Source organism: Clupea harengus, unplaced genomic scaffold, assembly GCF_900700415.2.
Source record: "Clupea harengus unplaced genomic scaffold, Ch_v2.0.2, whole genome shotgun sequence".
Lineage (NCBI taxonomy): Eukaryota > Metazoa > Chordata > Actinopteri > Clupeiformes > Clupeidae > Clupea > Clupea harengus.
This window is the reverse complement of record NW_024879683.1, coordinates 22,792-40,009: the sequence shown is the minus strand read 5'-3', so window position 1 is coordinate 40,009 and position 17,218 is coordinate 22,792. Positions and strand designations below refer to the sequence as shown.

Below are 17,218 nucleotides of genomic sequence, written 5' to 3'. Positions count from 1 at the left end.
AGGGTGAAATGTGTGCCGTTCTTAGCATCCAAAAAAATCTTTGACAACAGGTATTAAATGAAATTGCTTAAATCGATTTCAATCTCATTGAGTAGCTTAGACCAACCCTCTCAAAAGAGGGTCAAACAACACTCACACCTTTTGTTAAAAAAAAACATAATCAAGGCTCCCAAATTCCTGTATTCAGACATTTATGTAATGCTAATCCAGATCAGAAGCAGTGTTCATTGGGGAAATTAGGCTGTCAGAGCTGTTCTGTCCCAACTCCCTGGTTTTGAATGGGATCCTCAACAAACAAAAGGCCCTTGTAATCAAGCTCGCTCGCCCGGCTGGCTAGCAGCCATGCATCGGCCCTCAGGTGCTTGTGTACACTCTGGGAAGACTGAATTTGATCAAGCCATCTCCGTATTTCCCTCAAACAAAAGGACCCTCTTATTACAAATGGGCCGATCTGGGCTTGTCTGTGTAATTGTTTGAACACGGTGTCTGGAAATCAAGGTGGCAAATCTCTGAGGTTAACTAGCTGCCAAGCAGTGGTAGATCACACACGATGAATCAGACATGTGTCTGTGGCACTGGCCGAGTGCCAGGCGGTGGAGAACCTGTGACATTACAACACAGGGGTTTGTAATGCGGCAGTGGGGGGAAAAAAAACACTGGAAGAGCTGGGCTTAGTAGATGTGCGTTCGACATGCTTAGGAGGTGCCAAATAGATGGATGTTTGCTGAATGTTTACATTCCCTTTCACAGAACACCCACTCCCCGACCAAAGCCCAGTCTCCCAGCAACACAGCAGAGCTCTGCACCAGGAAGCCTGCCATCCTGGACCTGTACATCCCGCCACCACCATCAGTTCCCTATACGCCACGGTGAGCAAAATGAGCCTGTATTCTCCCTGGCCAGTCTTGGGGCTTTAGGCAAAAGAGTCTGAAGCTCGGCGCCCTCACAGCCTCTCTTCATGGCCCCTCCTTCACCCTAGACAGTCAAAACCACAGCACATTCTGTTCTGCTTCTCTGCCCTGCTAGCACCACAGTGGTTATGCAATGTTCGTGTCGATTCTGGACTCAGGAAAAGTCTCCATCTCTCTGGTTTACTCACTCACTGTGTGACCTCCCTCTCACCCCTCCTCTATCTCAATCCTATCTCTCTGTTTATCTCTTTGTATTGGTGTGCTTGTCTACGCTGGTCTCTAAATGTTTGGAATCTCAATTCCAAAATTTGATCTAATCATCCATCACAGCTGACGGTTAATGATTGACACGGAGCTTGACTCACATCTGGTGCCTTTACACTGACTCACTGTTGTTTTCGCCTGTCTGTGCCCTTTAGTGATATGAGGAACAGCACCTTCGCCAGCGTTCACAAGATTGTGAAGGGTTCCGAATCACCCAACTCGTTCCTTGACCTGGAGAACCGCAGACGATTCACCATCGCTGACTACGACAAACTGAACGTCTACCCAGTGGAAGCCAACGTCATACAGCCGCGATTGAGAGAGCGCACCACCTCACGCAGTAAGGCCAAAAGCCAAGAAGTACACATGATCGACACATTGTAGATAGCTTTAGCTTTACCCATGAGTTGTTGTGAGGGAATAAATGCATCGACAAAGGAGTCACTTTCTCCTATGTGCAAACATAACATAAACATAGGCTAGGTATGGACCTATAACATAATGGGGCAGACGAATAATACATAAATATTCCAACAGATATGTCTTCTTGTGGTTGCTGGCTTGTAAGCAAGCCCAATTATTAAGATGGATGGTAGCTATTCGGGAGTGACATCTGAGATAAGCGTGTCACTGCAGATTGATTTATGCACACAGTGAAAACTCCCCGGTTCTTGAGCTTGTAATAGCGCTAATGTGGAGGTGAAAGGAATATGAAACCCACACGGGCTGTGAAGACTGGTGACTAGCAGTAAACAGCCTTTGAAGTGCGTGTACTGGCTGACTGGGACAGATATAAAACGCCATTGAATTTAATGTCCCAATGCTTTAACTGAGCTGCCATTAAACTCTGTGATCCCCTTGAAGACTTTCTTCTAAATGTTCAAGCAAGATCATACATTAAGAGTTCAGATGTCATAATTTACATGATTACATGATTTGAATTACTGAAGTTAATTTCAATGAATCGTTTTTTTGCTGGAAAATGTATTTCTAACCATGAATCCCTGTTCCAGGTAAACCCCGCCCTCTCTCCATGCCTGTGGACACCTGCCTCAGTGTGAAGGAAGGCTACGCTAAGCCATGGCCACAAGGCAAGAAAGGTACCTTGCGTAAACAAAATGGTTAAACAACACCAACTCAATAGACAACAATTTAGTTAGCAACTTGACAACATCACAAACAGACCCATGTCTTCTGGGCCATGTTGTGCTTGATGATTCACTTCACAGAAATGTGTCAAGTGCACAGTCTCAAACTAGTTTTAGTATCTTAGCAGTTCAAATAAGTTCACTCTCTACCCTTTTAGAAGGGGCTAGGAAAGGATTGTGTTTCCAGCAGATTCTGAATGTGCTGTAATGTTCTGTCCTCCACAGGGGAAGAGCTCTTGTACAGATACCTGAGCAATGAGCGAATCCCAACCATTGCTGAGGAGAGCCCTGCCGGCGGGTTGACATACAGATCCAATGGTGACCGAACGCCGGTCCGCGGCATCGACCACATCCGCAGCAGCCGTTACCTCGTCAACGTTGACCTTCACAACAGCGCTACAATCCCTTACCAGGAGGACCTGTCCAAAAAGGCCCCCATGTCGTCCACACCCAAACGGCCGCCTGCGGAGCCTTCGCTACTGGTCAGTTGGATCACACGGCTTAAGCTATTGACTCACTGACCTTCGCTTCCTTGTCCCCGGGCTCCCTTGTCTGTCCGCGCAGTGCCTTTGTCCAGCTGTTTATACTGGTGTCTTTCTATCTTTTTCTCTGTCTTTTTCTCACTTTTTTTACCCCCCCCTGAACGTCTCCATTCCCCAGCCTGCTAACTTGCTAACTCCAACGCTTTTCTGGACCATTTCAAAGTGAAATGTGAAAATGCATCAAGTTGGGATTTTTCACCAGCACAAACTAAAGAAAAAAATAAACTTTATAGAGGTGCTATGGTTCGCAGAACTGATTGCTTTTGATAGTTCGTAGTGTTTGCAGGTCAGTTTTGGTTTGTTGGTTAAGCGGTATTTTGTAACTACTAAGACATTTCAGCATGAAAACCACTTAGAACCTTCCGTTATCATTTGTTCTGAATTCTCACTTGCCAAAGTTTTTAGTTTTTTTTTTCTCCATTTCGTGTGCTCCTTCAGTTACCTCAGTAAAGCAGTGTAAACAAGAAACAAGTGTTCAAGAGGACTCCTAAATGCTTATGCATATGTTTAAATCAAGTCACTATTCTAATGTGTTGTGACTTTGCTATTGCTGTTGTTCAAAAATGCATCTGCTTATTTTAGCATCTTCACAAGCTATGCATTCAGAACAGTGGCTGGTGTTCTCCAATGCCCGCCCATGTTGGGAATAAAGAGCTGTTATGCATACAGGTCACAATGTGACAGAATGATTGGCTCTGGGCTTCAGGGTGTGCACAGTCTTATGCTCCTGTGTTTTCAAATGATGTTGTGCTTGGATATATGATTCTTTATTGACAGCCGGAAGGCACGCAGACATTTTATCAGGTGTTACTTAGAGAACACTTAGATTAAAGGTCCCCTTGAATATCTGATTTGGATGCTTAACAGACAACATATCCTAGTGCTGTGGATTTTCCATGTCAAGGGTCACAGAATAGGAATTGTTTAACAGTATTAAATGCTATATGTCAAAAACTGTAACAATCCATTGTACTTTAACTGCATTTTTTTGTAATTTGTGAATAGTTTATTAAAGGTGCAGATCATTGTATTACTGTTTTGTATTGTCTTTTTTCATTGCAACCTAACAAATAAGCCTTGTGGCATTGTTATCATTATAGTCATAATTATTTTGAAAATAATAATAATAATAATAATAAAAATAATAATAAGGAGCTGGAATGCAATCAATGTGTTCGGAATGCCGTTTGTTTAGAAGATATGCTAGAACGAACATTTAAAGGAAGTATGCTTACCTGGGGTTAATGAACTCTGATCTCAAAGAGGGGTTATCAGGAACAGGATTTCCGAAGTGCTGAGATGAACACTCCCTCGGATGTTCATGCACATAAAAAGCCTATTAACTGACTCTGATGGACCAGGAAAAACATCCCCGTGAAGACTTCTTGGATATTTTATTCCTACCCTTTACATACAGTATAGTTCTGATATTTAATGACTTGGTTTGAAGGAATCTCTTGGAAAATTCTAGACGTCTTAAATTAGGGCTTTGGCAAGTTGATGATCAGTTTAATATCTTTCCCAGTCACAAGTTGCTTAAGACCACAGATCAATTTCAAAAACAATCTTTGATCTATTCAACACAATGAAACAAATCGGATGCATGGTCACATTTGATTTCCAAACCGAGATGACAAAGACACATAATGCACCTTTCAGCATTATTTCCCCTCCCAACTCTTCTTTCTCGCCTTCCCTCCTGGCACTCTCTTCTCCTGTCATGCCCTGACTCGCATGTGCTTTGTCTGCAGGACTGTCTAACCTCTAAGTTCTTATTACTGGATGAATTAACTGAGTGTGTCTAACCTGCTTTGCTTGGCCTTTCAACACTAACAAAAGCCAAACACCTGGAAATGTGAAAGTCGTTGTGTGATGGAAGCTTAATTTTCCTTTAAAGATGTAGCCGTTTCAGGCACTGGGCCTCACTCTAGTTTGTTCATGAGTAGCCACCTCTTGTTCTACTGACTTTCCTTTTGAATGTTGTATTCAGTGCATGCCTATATTGTTGCTTGTGAATGACTGGGATTGGAATACAATGTCTGCATGATTGCAAACCGATGGACTGGAGTCTGCGGTGATAGCACACACTTACCAATGACACAAGTCCGTGCACCGGAACAACAACAGGAGTGTGAAAGCTGTCATCAACACACTAGTGTAACTCCTCACACATCCATGCTGATCAGCTTTCTATGCTAGTTCCCACAGAATATTGTGGAAGGAAGTCTTTTTTTCACGCCTTGGTTTACAGACCAGTTGTATATTTACAATAAATTAATTATATTTTTTCTATTAAGCACGTGTAGGGCTCAGCAATAGGCAATTCTACACAATAGGCAGTTTTATTCCAACCATATTGGGTGAATAGTTGCACTGTCATGTTGGGGGTACATCGCTGAAGCCTTCCTAAGTACAACACTCATCCACCCTACACAGATCAAAAGAACAACATGGCAGATCAGGGAATGTTAACGTGTGTTCATGTTCTGCTTTAGGTGTCGGACTGGAATTCCAGCCAGGGCTTCATCGACAGGTGGGTAGTCTGTCAGTGCCTCTACACTAAACGTTGCCTATCACTTTCCCCTATGGCCGTCGCTCATCTCTGGGCAGGGAGGTTTTGACAAGTCGTGAGGGATTTAGTCTCTCCTAATTGATGGTGTCACATGCCAGGAATGTGGTGGCTTTTCTTTAGCAGGAATGCAGGGAAGTGGATGGGCAGCTCAGTTTGTCATTCACATGAAGTTGCCGCAGGCAGCTTGGGGCTGACATCATGGCGCCCTTTGGGCCCCAGACAGACAACAGGGTGTAGCAGACAATTCTGATGAAGCACGCTTAGCAGACATCGCACACACAGTGCTCTTTTAATCCAAGGTTTCGGGTTACAGACAAAGGCAGCATGTGAAACAACAGGAGAAAATTATCCCGGCAGGTCACAGATCTCGGAGAGAGTAGGACACAAATCATGGCCACGACCCCTCTGTGAAATGCTCCCTGATCTGCCAAAGACTCAGAGCGAGTGTAGAGCCGTGTGTGTGTGTGTGTGTGTGTGTGGGGGTCATTCCAGCTTACTGATTAAACCTGACTGAGAGGTAAGAGGAGAGGCGAGCCATGTACAGCCAAGGTCTGAGCCTGTGGGCCTTTCACACGGCTGGAGGGGGTGTGACTCCCCTCATTACGGGTGTGATTGATGAGTAATCCGCCCCTCTTCTCTGCTTTGGCTGCTATTTAAAGGCCTGCGCTCCACTCCACTCGTCAGTCACACTCCTAATAAGACAGGGAGATAAGGCTTGGGACCATTACACTGAGCTCTGAGATATTGTCCACTGTTTTATTTCAGGCCAGGATTAACTGATCTATGTGAGGAGTTTTAAGATAAGAAAGGAGTTTTGGTTGACAATGCTAGAATCACTCATTCTTTTGAGCGTTTCTTTCATGTTCACAGCGCGTCCTGGCTAATATACTATTACTAGCTATTCTAAATCACCAGCCTCCATTTACATGAGCCCTATATTGTTCTATTAACACTAGAGTTCATTAGCATATTGCGATATTTAGCATAGGAAGGTAAGTGTTTGATTACATGTATGTGGATCAACCTCATCTCTACTGGATCAAAGAAATGGGAAGCCTTATTGGATTAATAACTGCATGGAAATCACTGAAGATGGCACTCAGCTGGTCCATAATCGATGTGTATACTGTATATTCTGACAGTTACACGTTGTAGTTGTTTTGTGACCTTTCCTATGGAATATCCACAGATCAGACAGTAGTGAGTATGGAGTTCCCAGGGGTAAAATATAGAATTGACAAACAGGAAAATAAGGAAAACCAAGGAGCTTTTTTATTCGCCCAAATTGCAGGGTGACTCCCTAGTTTTTGTATCAGTGGCCCCGTGTGTATTTTAAGTTCAGGTTATACATGTACTTTAACTGACTGCATCTGGGTGTTTGCCTAATTGACTATAACTCTGGGAGAGAGATAATGCCCTTGCATGAGCCACACTCCCTATCTGTTGGACTGAAACGGCACATTGTGGTGAGCTGTATTGGTACTTGGATGAAGTACCATAGTGACTGCCTTGGGGAATTCCTTCCATATGTATGCCATGTATGTCATTTGGGCAGGTTTGTTTGACCACACATAGTCTGTGACTGGGTGATTAGTCCCTCTTTGGTTGGGGGTGATGTATATTTAAGTGGCCCCCAGGCTCGGTATGTTTGGGTGTAAGCACAACTTTGTAATCAGACATGAGTTCTAACTGACTGTTATCACTCAGTCACTCACTCACTCACTCACTCACTCACTCAGTCACTCACTCATCAGGTTTTGTGTTGAAACCTTAAATGTAAACGGGGCCTAATGTTCCTTTTTGTTTCCTCTCTCATCTCTCTCTGTTCCCCTTTCTCTTTCACAGATACAACCAACGCTCGTGGTCCTTTTCTCAAGCAGTAAGAGCACCTGTTCTACCCTAAACCTCACATCACACCATCTTGCAATGCCTTTAAAGAAACTGCATATCAATGATTGGATCAGTCAGTGATGTCTACATATGTAGTAATGGAGAAGGGAGGAATAGTTTAAACACCTTTAAACAAAATAGGAAAAGCTACCCAGCAGCACTGACCTCACTCACACTGACCACAGTGTATGAAACATCATGTACGGCAGATTAGAGAGAAAATAATGCTGTTGGTGTTCGGGGCTATTATGTTAATGCTAATTTCTAACTGCAGTTCAATCCATTCTGTATTTATCAATCCACATCTACATTTGATTCCACATATGCTAAATACGACGTACGTGTTAAAATGTCAAATAAGCATGCACAATCTTTAGCATAAGAACTTTTTGGGCTTCTTGATTAATATACTGGCTACACCCATAGTGTATGTACTGGTACTGGAGCTGGTAAGAACCCAAGTCCTGCCCAGTGTGTCAGCTCAGCCTGGCCTTCAAAGAGGAGCGGCTCCATGCCAGATGCAGGCATCAGATTACCTGACCTACAACTCAACGTTCAGTATCTGAGTCTCGGTGGATCATATTCCCACACCTACCCCACCCTATCCTCCCTGCCGTGGTAGACATCTTTGCCTATCAATGCCTCACACAGATACTGAGTTGAAATCGAACCTTGGACGAGACATTGGGAGTTTACACATCAGATATACCTGCAGGTGCTGTGCCTCATGCCACTGTCTTGTGATGTCAGACCTGACTATATATGAACGAATGAACAGCAATTAAGATGGCGTCATGACTGAGCATTTGTTTACTTGATTCAGCTGTTGTTAAAAGAAACCATATGACAAACAGCACGTTATTTTGGGATTGAGTTGTTAATATCATATGTCCTATAGATGTCTTGGTAGAAAGCATTCGAGAAGCCCACTGTAAGATCCTAACTAAGCACTAACTACCATTAAGAGTAAACTGATAGTAAGATGCTTAATCCTCTCTTACCCACACGGAAGTTGTGTCAAGTAACACAGCAATTGCCATCAAACAACAATTGAGAGATTGCCAGTGCCATTCTCACTTAATTTGTCTGTACGGTGCAGAACAGTAGAACCTGATACCGCCACCAGACTAAGCGTTGGCAAAGAGTCTTGTGAAAGAATGGCCACTTTGTGCCCCAGAGATCCTGAGTCTGACCCAGGGGGATATTTAGTTAACTGCTGTGACAGTTCCCAGCATGGGAGGCTATTGGAGATTTTGAGCCACAATGGTGTGACCAATCCACGTTCCCATGAAGCAGGCAACCTGGAGTTGTGTTGGCCCACATGAAAGACTGAAGCATTCACAGGACACTGTATCCCATATCTGACACCGATACAATTCAAGGATACTGCAAATAGACTAGTGTTACACATTGAGCAATTTATTAGGAAGACCTGTATGCTTACTTATTTATGCAATATCTAATCAGCCAATCGTGTCGCAGAGCCATGCATAAAAGCGTGCAGATACGGGTCAGGAGCTTCAGTTAATGTAAATCAACCATCAGAATGGGGAAAAATGTCCTCTCTGTGATTTCAACCGTGGCATGATTGTTGGTGGCAGACGGGCTTGTTTGAGTATATCTGTAACTGCTGATCTCCTGGGACAACAGTCTCTAGAGTGTATTCAGAATGGTGCGAAAAACAACGAAACAGCCAGTGAGTGCCAATTCTGCAGACGGAAATGCCTTGTTGATTAGAGAGAGGTCAACAGAGAATGGCCAGACTGACAGAAAAGCTACCGTAACTCAGATAAGCACTCCCACACACTGTACAATTGTGGAGCGCAGACAAGCATCTCGGGATGCTCAACACGTCGAGCCTCGAGGCGGATGGGCTACAGCAGCAGAGGACCACGACGGGTTCCACTTCTGTCAGCCAAGAACAGAGAGCTGAGGCTGAGGCAGTGGGCACAGGCTCACCAAAACCAGACACTTGAAGACTGCAAAAATGTACACATTAATTAATCACCGCTTGAAAGAGTTTTTTGAGTATTGTAGAAGACGATGTGCATCTCTTCATGGCTACGATTGACCAATCCTCTGATGGCTACTTTCAGCATGATAATGCGCCATGTCACAAAGCCAAAGTCATCTCTAACTGGTCTTATGAACATGACAGTGAGTTCAATGCCCTTCAGTCCTCAGCCTTCCCAGTCACAAGATCGGAATCCAATAGAACACCTGTGTGATAGAATGGGAGCAGAATCTCAAAGGAATGTTTCCAACATCTTGTGGAATCCATGCCACGAAGAATTGAGGCTGTTCTGAGAAATCAAGGCCCTACACAGTATTAGTATAGTGTTCCTAATAAAGGGAAGATGGATGTCTTTCTACTGGGCCCTGGGTTGACATTAGAAAGCATCTAACACATCTCTAAGCAGCAGCATGGGAGATATGACAGGCTGACAAGCATAAGGAGAGGGGTAGCTAATATCTCACAGGGATTGCAGCTTCCCTCAGCAAACACAAAACACTGTCAGTGTCAAGACACATACATCTTACAGTTGCAGCTGCTAATTCACCTTGAGTGAATGCTGTTACCAGCCCAACATGCATGCCTTTCATCTCAGAGGGCTCAAGTGAGACTGTAGGATTCTACATTTCCGCTTTCCCCTTCTACTAATGGTTTTGCCAGACACTGCTGTAGTGACCTGCAGATATAGTTGACGGTGTGCAATACTACGCCACTTGTAAGTTACCCAACATCCCACTACTCAGAATGTAAAGCCCTGAAAAAGTACACCTACTTAAGATACGACGGCGACATCTTGTGGTCACTATAGTCTACTCCTGCTATAAAAAAAAAATCACGATGACTTCCATTGCCATTTGTCCCAAAATTGTAAATAGTTGATTGAGCCACACATGTTGTCACTAAAATAGATTTAGCGTTGCTTTTTACAAAAATATAGTTTTTTTTGCAGTCACTGTAGAATTCTGTATTTTGTCAAGCATATTGTCGATATTGGAATTGCAGTCGTTACATTGTATTGCAGTGAGATACATGCAGCCTTGTGCTCTTGGATTCAACAGTTGAAATAACTGCACAGAAGTTGTTCCTCTTTCTCAGATGGTGCGGACATTACCACACGCATACTCATAGCCTAAGTTGGTGGCTGTTCACGCGACTGTCAGTCAACAAAATAATTTTTTAGTCAGAGGTCTTTGAATGATAACTCTATTAAATTAATCGGACATCCGCAGAGGTTCGAGTGATGAGGCGTCTGTATCAGCTACCAATTTTACCGGAAACTGACTAAACTCTGTTGTGCAATAATGACAGACCGTTCCTCAATGTTTCGGATAAGTAGTGTTCAATGACTCTAATTACCGACCCCGGCCAGTCTGAATGGAGCTCGAGTTGTAAACGCTGCGGCATATCTGTCAGGTTTTGGACTGTCGAAGCAGGTGCGTGATTCATATACCTCTAGATCATACTCAAATCGACAGATTAGGCTTGTGCAGCCGTCACTCTATGGGGAAAAGCATAGCTGAAGAGAGGAAATATCCACTTTTCAAAGTGGTATTTGTGTTTTCGTCTACCATTTTAGTTTACTCTTTAATAGTTTGGTGTCATAAATCATGACTTCCCTTCGTTGGAGAACTTCTAAAAAATCTTCTGTTAAATGTGTGAACAGACTGTTTCTTATTCTTTAGAACGGAAATATTCAGTGTAATGTTCTGCCCTACAAGAATGAATACTGGTGTAGCTGGCTGTCTGAGAGGCCATTTATTTAAGAAAATGATGAATGTTAAATATGAGTTGTCCTTAACTATCTGTCCTTAACAACTGCTGTGGTCTGTTGAGTTTCCTACAAAGAGGAACTGATACTTAAAAAGGATATTGAGTAATCCCTTGATGGTTTTGACAAGTTTTTTACTGTGAATAAGGTCTTGATTTTAAGGGCAGTTTTTAAGATTAGTTTGCATAGTTTTCTAGATTGTGTGCCATTTGAAAGTAATCAGATGCACGATCATGGAGAACTGTTGCATGGAGAACTGTTTTTTCCCCTTCTTATGAGGTTTTGTCAGAGACGGGAAATGATTCAGGTTATCTCTGTCATATGCTGTCGTCAGTGATGCTCTGTTGGATGTGTCTGTTCTCATGACACATATGAAATGATGATCATGTTGATGCTGTGTTACTCGGTCTCAGGAGAATTTAAGAAATGCTCTCTTATCGTCTGTAACATCACTTCCCCTTATAGCGGTTACAAACCTCGAACAACTTTACCAAGTGACAATACGATGTCTGTCTTTCTGCTTATGAGTGTTTCGGATCTGCCATGGCCCTTTTTGACCTTTTGCTTTTTACTTGTAGGCATCTTTTCCAATTTCTGTTGCCCCTCCTATGGCTGCTGATGAATACAACCCTGTAAGTTCCAGAACAAACATCTACAAATGCATGTCCATTCATATCACCCATCATATATCACTAGCAAAGGTTATCCAGGGTGTTTTTCAAGCTTTTTGAGCTGTTTTCACAAAGACTGTATTTTCTCCTGAACATTTATGTGACCTTGTTTGAGAAGGTTTATGTGTGTGGTGTGGGTGTTCAAGAGCTTTTGACTTTTTATCTTTTAGTATTAAAGTAAGTAGGAATCAGTTTAAAATGATATGGGTGGGTTCATGTAGTCCTGCTTAAGGGTTGTAGGAGCCATTGGTCATTGAATGTGCTGTGATCGTTCTCTCCCTTTCCCTCTCCTTCCCTCTCAACAGGTGTCACTCAGGCCCAAATCAAAGAAAAAGACTCGAGCAGGTAGGAATCAGACTTCTGCTTTCAGTTGTTGCTGAGATATTAATTGTATGGATTACTGCAACAATGATAACTTAAGCGCTGCATACTGTGATGCACAAATTGAAGGTCATTATTTGAACATTATTGTGGTTTCTTCGATATGACGTGTAAGTTTATAACCAAACACAATGTGTGTGTGTGTGTGTGTGTGTGTGTGTGTGTGTGTGTGTGTGTGTGTGTGTGTGTGTGTGTGTGATTCCAATCTTAGGTAATGTGAACATGAGCAGAAGGAGGGTATCTGTGAAAGAGCTGGGGCATGCAGATCATCAAGGCTGGCTCTACAGGAAGAAGGAGGGGAAGGGCTTTCTGGGAATGAAGTGGAAGAAGTATTGGTTCATCCTGAAGAAGACCTCATTATACTGGTACTCCAGTGATACGGTGAGTCACAGCAGACAGTCACTGAGTCACACTGTCACTCCCTGCTGCAGTTCCTGCTTCTGTTGCTGAATTGGCATATTGGAAGGTCACTGTGACATAACCTGTTCTGCCACTCTGCTTCGAGGCTTACTCATACATTTCAATATGAATCAGCCCCATTTACACAAATTCTTACTCATAGTCGTGTCTTTACTTCTGTTAAAATGTCCCAAAAATGAAAATATTATGCCAGTGCAAAATTAGTTTTAGATATTGTGGTAAATATTTCAGATACTAATCAATTACTAAAAAAACAGTCTTTAATTTTAAAGGTTTTTGTGTTGTTTTCATTTTTCAGGCAGAAAAGGCAGAAGGATACATAAACTTGAAGGACTTCATGATTGACAGAGCAATAGAGTGCAAGAAAAAATAGTAAGTGATTTGCATTTCCTGCTGTATGGCATGTGGCCGGTGACCACAAGGCATTTTGAGTTTCCATTCTAGCGCTGACTGTTCCTACCATGTCTGTTTCACATGCACACCCCCCTTATGTAGAGTAGACAGCCAGACTGGTGCCTTGATGTGACGGGCCACAAAAACAAGTTGCAACTGTCTATTATGGAAGTGAAACTTTTGAGGATTTGGTCAAATCTGACCTACTCTCAGTCACTTATGTTTGTTGTTAAATGTTGTAAAATCTGAGGTCGTCTTGAAAGTACAGTGCCATGTCACAGAGTCTTTGCGTAGTGTCCCACAGTGGCTTGGTTCTTGATAGCAAAATTTGGCATTTTTCATTTACTAACAAAAGAGAATATGACGTTGTGTTGCGTGTATCCTTACTAACCTTCATGTCTTCGCCTCCATTCTTCTGTTGCTCTTGCAGTGCCATCAAAGCCTGTCACCCACAAGTCATGATATTCTACTTTGCAGCGGAGAGCCTGGAGGACATGAACAGGTAAGGGTGCAAAGGTCAAGAGACAGGGAGGAAGGGTGCAAAGGTCAGGAGACAGGGATCAACAGTGAAAATGAAAACTGTGTCAAGTAGATAACTGCAGGATTCAGCTCTGTTTCACTTTTTGAGGACACAACCTTTTAGTTTTTTTTAATGTACTCTTTGTTCAGCAGTTTTTCCAATATATTTGGACGTTGAAATACAAATCTGTGCTGCACAAAGATGGATATCTTTCCAATGTTCTTTAGAAACAAACTGTGAATGTAAACTTCGCATTCTTTGTGTTTTCTGAAAGTTGACAAGTCTTGTTTTATGTGGTCCTTGTAGGTGGCTAAATAAGCTTGGGCTAGCTTCCATTCAGTATGAGTACGAGCCTACAGAGGCACACGCAGCAGGTAAGTCCATGTGTGATGAATTTATGACAAATAAGGTTTATCTGTAAACCTCTCATTCACTCAACACTAATACTCATTCTTTCTTCCTCACTGTGCGTGTGTGTGTGTGTGTACTGTGTTTATGTGTGTATTTTTTTGTCTTGACCAGAGTGCTATAGTGAGGCAAGTGACCATGAGGAGACGGAGTCCACAGAGGCCCCACCACCCCCATACTCAAAGCAGATGACGCGGGACACCTTGCTTATTGACGGACAACCTGACAGTGGACCACAGGTCAGTGGAATCACGTGTAGTTCTGTTCTAGAAAATTAAGATTAAGCCCATTTATTTAACTATCCACATCTACTTACAAGTTGAGCGTGTTGTTTCCTGTAGGTTTTATTTCATTTTGATGTTTTTGTAAAAAAAAAATGGTTTGTGTTAAATTTAGTGTCATTCCGTTCATTTATTATTGAGTATTGAAGTTAGTAATGCTCTAATGTACAAATATCTGACTAACTGCCTGTTTGAGTAACCAGCTGTGTCTTGATGTAAGATTAGTTTGGTATGATGTACAGCAAAATAGTTATACATTTCTAACTGATATGCACCTTCTGTCTATAGGGCACACTCCCACCTCCCTACTCTTCATCTCCTCCCAGTGAAGCCACCGGCACTCTGTCGTCACCTGTCAGCACTATGACCTCACACAGCTCTGCCTCCTCACTGGCCAAGCACCGCCAGTCCTGGCTAGACCTTGTGTCCCATTCCTGCCTCCCTGCCAGAGATACAGTGGTCTGTTCTGTGCAGGTTCATGTGCAGAGCCCCCCGGTGGAGGAACCTCTGATGCCCCGTGAAGACCCTGTCTTCTCTGAAGACCATTCGGCCTGTGCAGACAAGGCAGAGGCCCTTTTGAGATTTGAGGAACTGGCAGCACCAGCTGAATCCAGCCAAATAAGTGAGTGAGTGAGTGAGTGAGTGAGTGTGTTATAGAAGGCTGGAAGAAGAATTCTGACCAGAGGATGCCATTTGTCTTTTCACTTTTCCACATTTTCTTTTTTCGTTAAAAAATATTTTGTTTAGATTTAAACTAGCCTGACCCGGGGTGGCTGCACGTGGAGACATAATCAGGTTTTAAAGTAATTTGCTTGTTTGTTTGAGAATAAACAAGTGGAGGTTAACGCTTTTCAGGTTAATGACAGGGACAGTAGGATTTCTTTTATGTAAGAGGGGCAGAAAAGGCACCTACAAGACGGACTGGCAAATGGAGCAAAGCGACGGATTGGAGATTGCTGGCTGATTGCTAACTTCAAGTTCCATGATGTTGTATTCTGAGTGTGAGCGCATTGTTTACTTTATTGAGTTGACAATTCCCTTTGAAGATGTGATTGAGGACATATTACATATACACATTATACATAAAAGGAAGAAGCTTAAGTATGCGGCATCCAGTGTTTTGGCAGAGGTGCTCACAGAGTACCACGGGTCGTGGATCAACCTGAACTAAAACTGAGATACGTGAACTCTTTTCAAGGTGTATCTTGATGTGTATTTGTTGTTGTCTCCGGTAGTGGCATGTGTTCTAACCCATCATGAGTTTGGGTGAGGGGTGGGTCTGGGACACCAGACACCAATGTTGAGCCTTCTGGAGGTGTTGTGTGCCTAATTCAATAAAACACTGATGAATGAAAGTGCCTGATTGAAAACCCCAGCGTAATGCTCACCAAGGCAGCTTTGTTGAAGTTGTTGTATCCTGCTGCTCAGGTTTTCTGGTTGGGCAGTCATGTGGTGTCTACAACACTTTACAGATCCCGGGTACAACATGCAGAGCGTGTTGCGGCTGTCTCCAGCTAGTTGTGCGTTGTTGTTGCATCCTTCTGTGCAGGATCTATGGTTGGGCAGTTGTTATATTGGTTAGGTTGCTGACTATGAGCACTTGCATGCGACAGTGAGAGAATTGGTCGCCAATCAGTAACACAAGGAATTTAACATTCTATGTGTAACTAAAAAAATTACAAAAATCTTTCCACTTTCATTCACAGATGGCCTAGAAGATGCAGGTGATGAGATGGAAAGACTCTACATCGACCTGAAACGGGCCAGTCTGTCTCCAACTGGTGAACGCAAACCATCAACTAAGAGGGAATTCAGAGCATCATTCATAAAAAGATGCAAAAACCATGCAGTCAATGAGAAGTTACATCTCGTCAGAACTTTAAATAGCACTTTGAAGGTTGGTATAAATCATTTAAACAATGAGATGTTTTGTGTTTATGTACATTCATTTATATATAATTAGTTATATATTTTGTTTTTTAATTTGTGACAGAGAATGCTAGAAATCTCGTCACAGCTATTAACAGAGCCCTCCTCCCTATTTCTCTATTTGATGTAGGCTAAGGAAGCGGATCTGCTTACACTGGATCAGGTGCTCTCCGACCCATCTCTTTCTGCCGGCAAATTTCGGGATTGGAAGGAGTCCAACACAGTGCTCTTGCAGGAGATCTGTATGCGTCACAACTTGCTTGGGGAAATCCCAGAACCTCCTGTTGCAGAAACGGGAGCAGCAGCAACAGCAGAAGCAGCCATCGCTGGGCCTTACACGGAGACCAGCATATAGACAACTCTCAGTCCCCACAGCCAAATGGACTCTGAAGTCAGAGATATTCATAACCACTTATGCACAACTGTCAAACTAAATTGAAGGACCTCTGAAAATACAGACTCTAAAACTGTGGTCTGTTCTTAATTGTTCTAGACTGTTAATGCTTTGCTGTGAGACTGACCTGTGTCTACATCACCTGCATCAATACCTTTATGCCTAATTTTAACTAATGCCAAGAGTATGAATGCCATGAACATTTTTATGTAAGTCCATTGTCATTTTATCATTTTATTTCTACATTTTTGTACTGCGTGTGTAGAATATAAATGATGCAATGACGATTTTAACCATGTATTGCTCTAAATTATACATACATGATGATAAATGGTATGACCTAAATGATTTTATTTGGCTAAACCCTGTGTAGTTTGTAGCATTGTAAGTATATGTGTATATAGTTTTTGTTATTAAGTATGTACAGGTGTTCAATATTGTTTTGATGTTGTATATGTTTGGAGATGCTTAGGGCGTGCTTAATAAAATTGGTCCACTTTTTAGAGTAGATGTAATGTATGCCTGATTTGTGACATAGCTTGTATCTAAGTATTTCATTCATAGCTTGTCATTGATGTGATAATTACGAGTATGTCTACATAATTTTCAGCCCAGACCGAGAATACATTTTCTCGCCGTTTTAGATATTGTTCCAGAAGGTGTCGCCTTTAGACCAAAACTTTTTTTTTTTTTTAACTTGTATTACCAATGT

The 17,218-nt window shown here is 42.5% G+C and overlaps 1 protein-coding gene across 2 annotated transcripts in view; it reads left to right on the top strand.

Moving 5' to 3' along the window:
• Positions 1-17,014, top strand: part of LOC122129843 (connector enhancer of kinase suppressor of ras 3-like) — a 45,196-nt gene extending 28,182 nt beyond the window's left edge. For both annotated transcript variants that reach the window (XM_042704578.1, XM_042704579.1), the window contains exons 10-25: positions 751-869; positions 1,331-1,515; positions 2,189-2,275; positions 2,549-2,805; positions 5,361-5,398; positions 7,283-7,316; positions 11,688-11,741; positions 12,086-12,125; positions 12,373-12,542; positions 12,880-12,953; positions 13,405-13,476; positions 13,801-13,868; positions 14,017-14,141; positions 14,472-14,805; positions 15,890-16,080; positions 16,243-17,014. In XM_042704578.1, the coding sequence (XP_042560512.1) occupies positions 751-869; positions 1,331-1,515; positions 2,189-2,275; positions 2,549-2,805; positions 5,361-5,398; positions 7,283-7,316; positions 11,688-11,741; positions 12,086-12,125; positions 12,373-12,542; positions 12,880-12,953; positions 13,405-13,476; positions 13,801-13,868; positions 14,017-14,141; positions 14,472-14,805; positions 15,890-16,080; positions 16,243-16,467 (2,073 nt within the window). In that variant the 3' untranslated portion in view covers positions 16,468-17,014. The remainder of the gene's footprint in view (positions 1-750; positions 870-1,330; positions 1,516-2,188; positions 2,276-2,548; positions 2,806-5,360; positions 5,399-7,282; positions 7,317-11,687; positions 11,742-12,085; positions 12,126-12,372; positions 12,543-12,879; positions 12,954-13,404; positions 13,477-13,800; positions 13,869-14,016; positions 14,142-14,471; positions 14,806-15,889; positions 16,081-16,242) is intronic.
• The last annotated feature ends 204 nt before the right edge of the window (positions 17,015-17,218 follow it).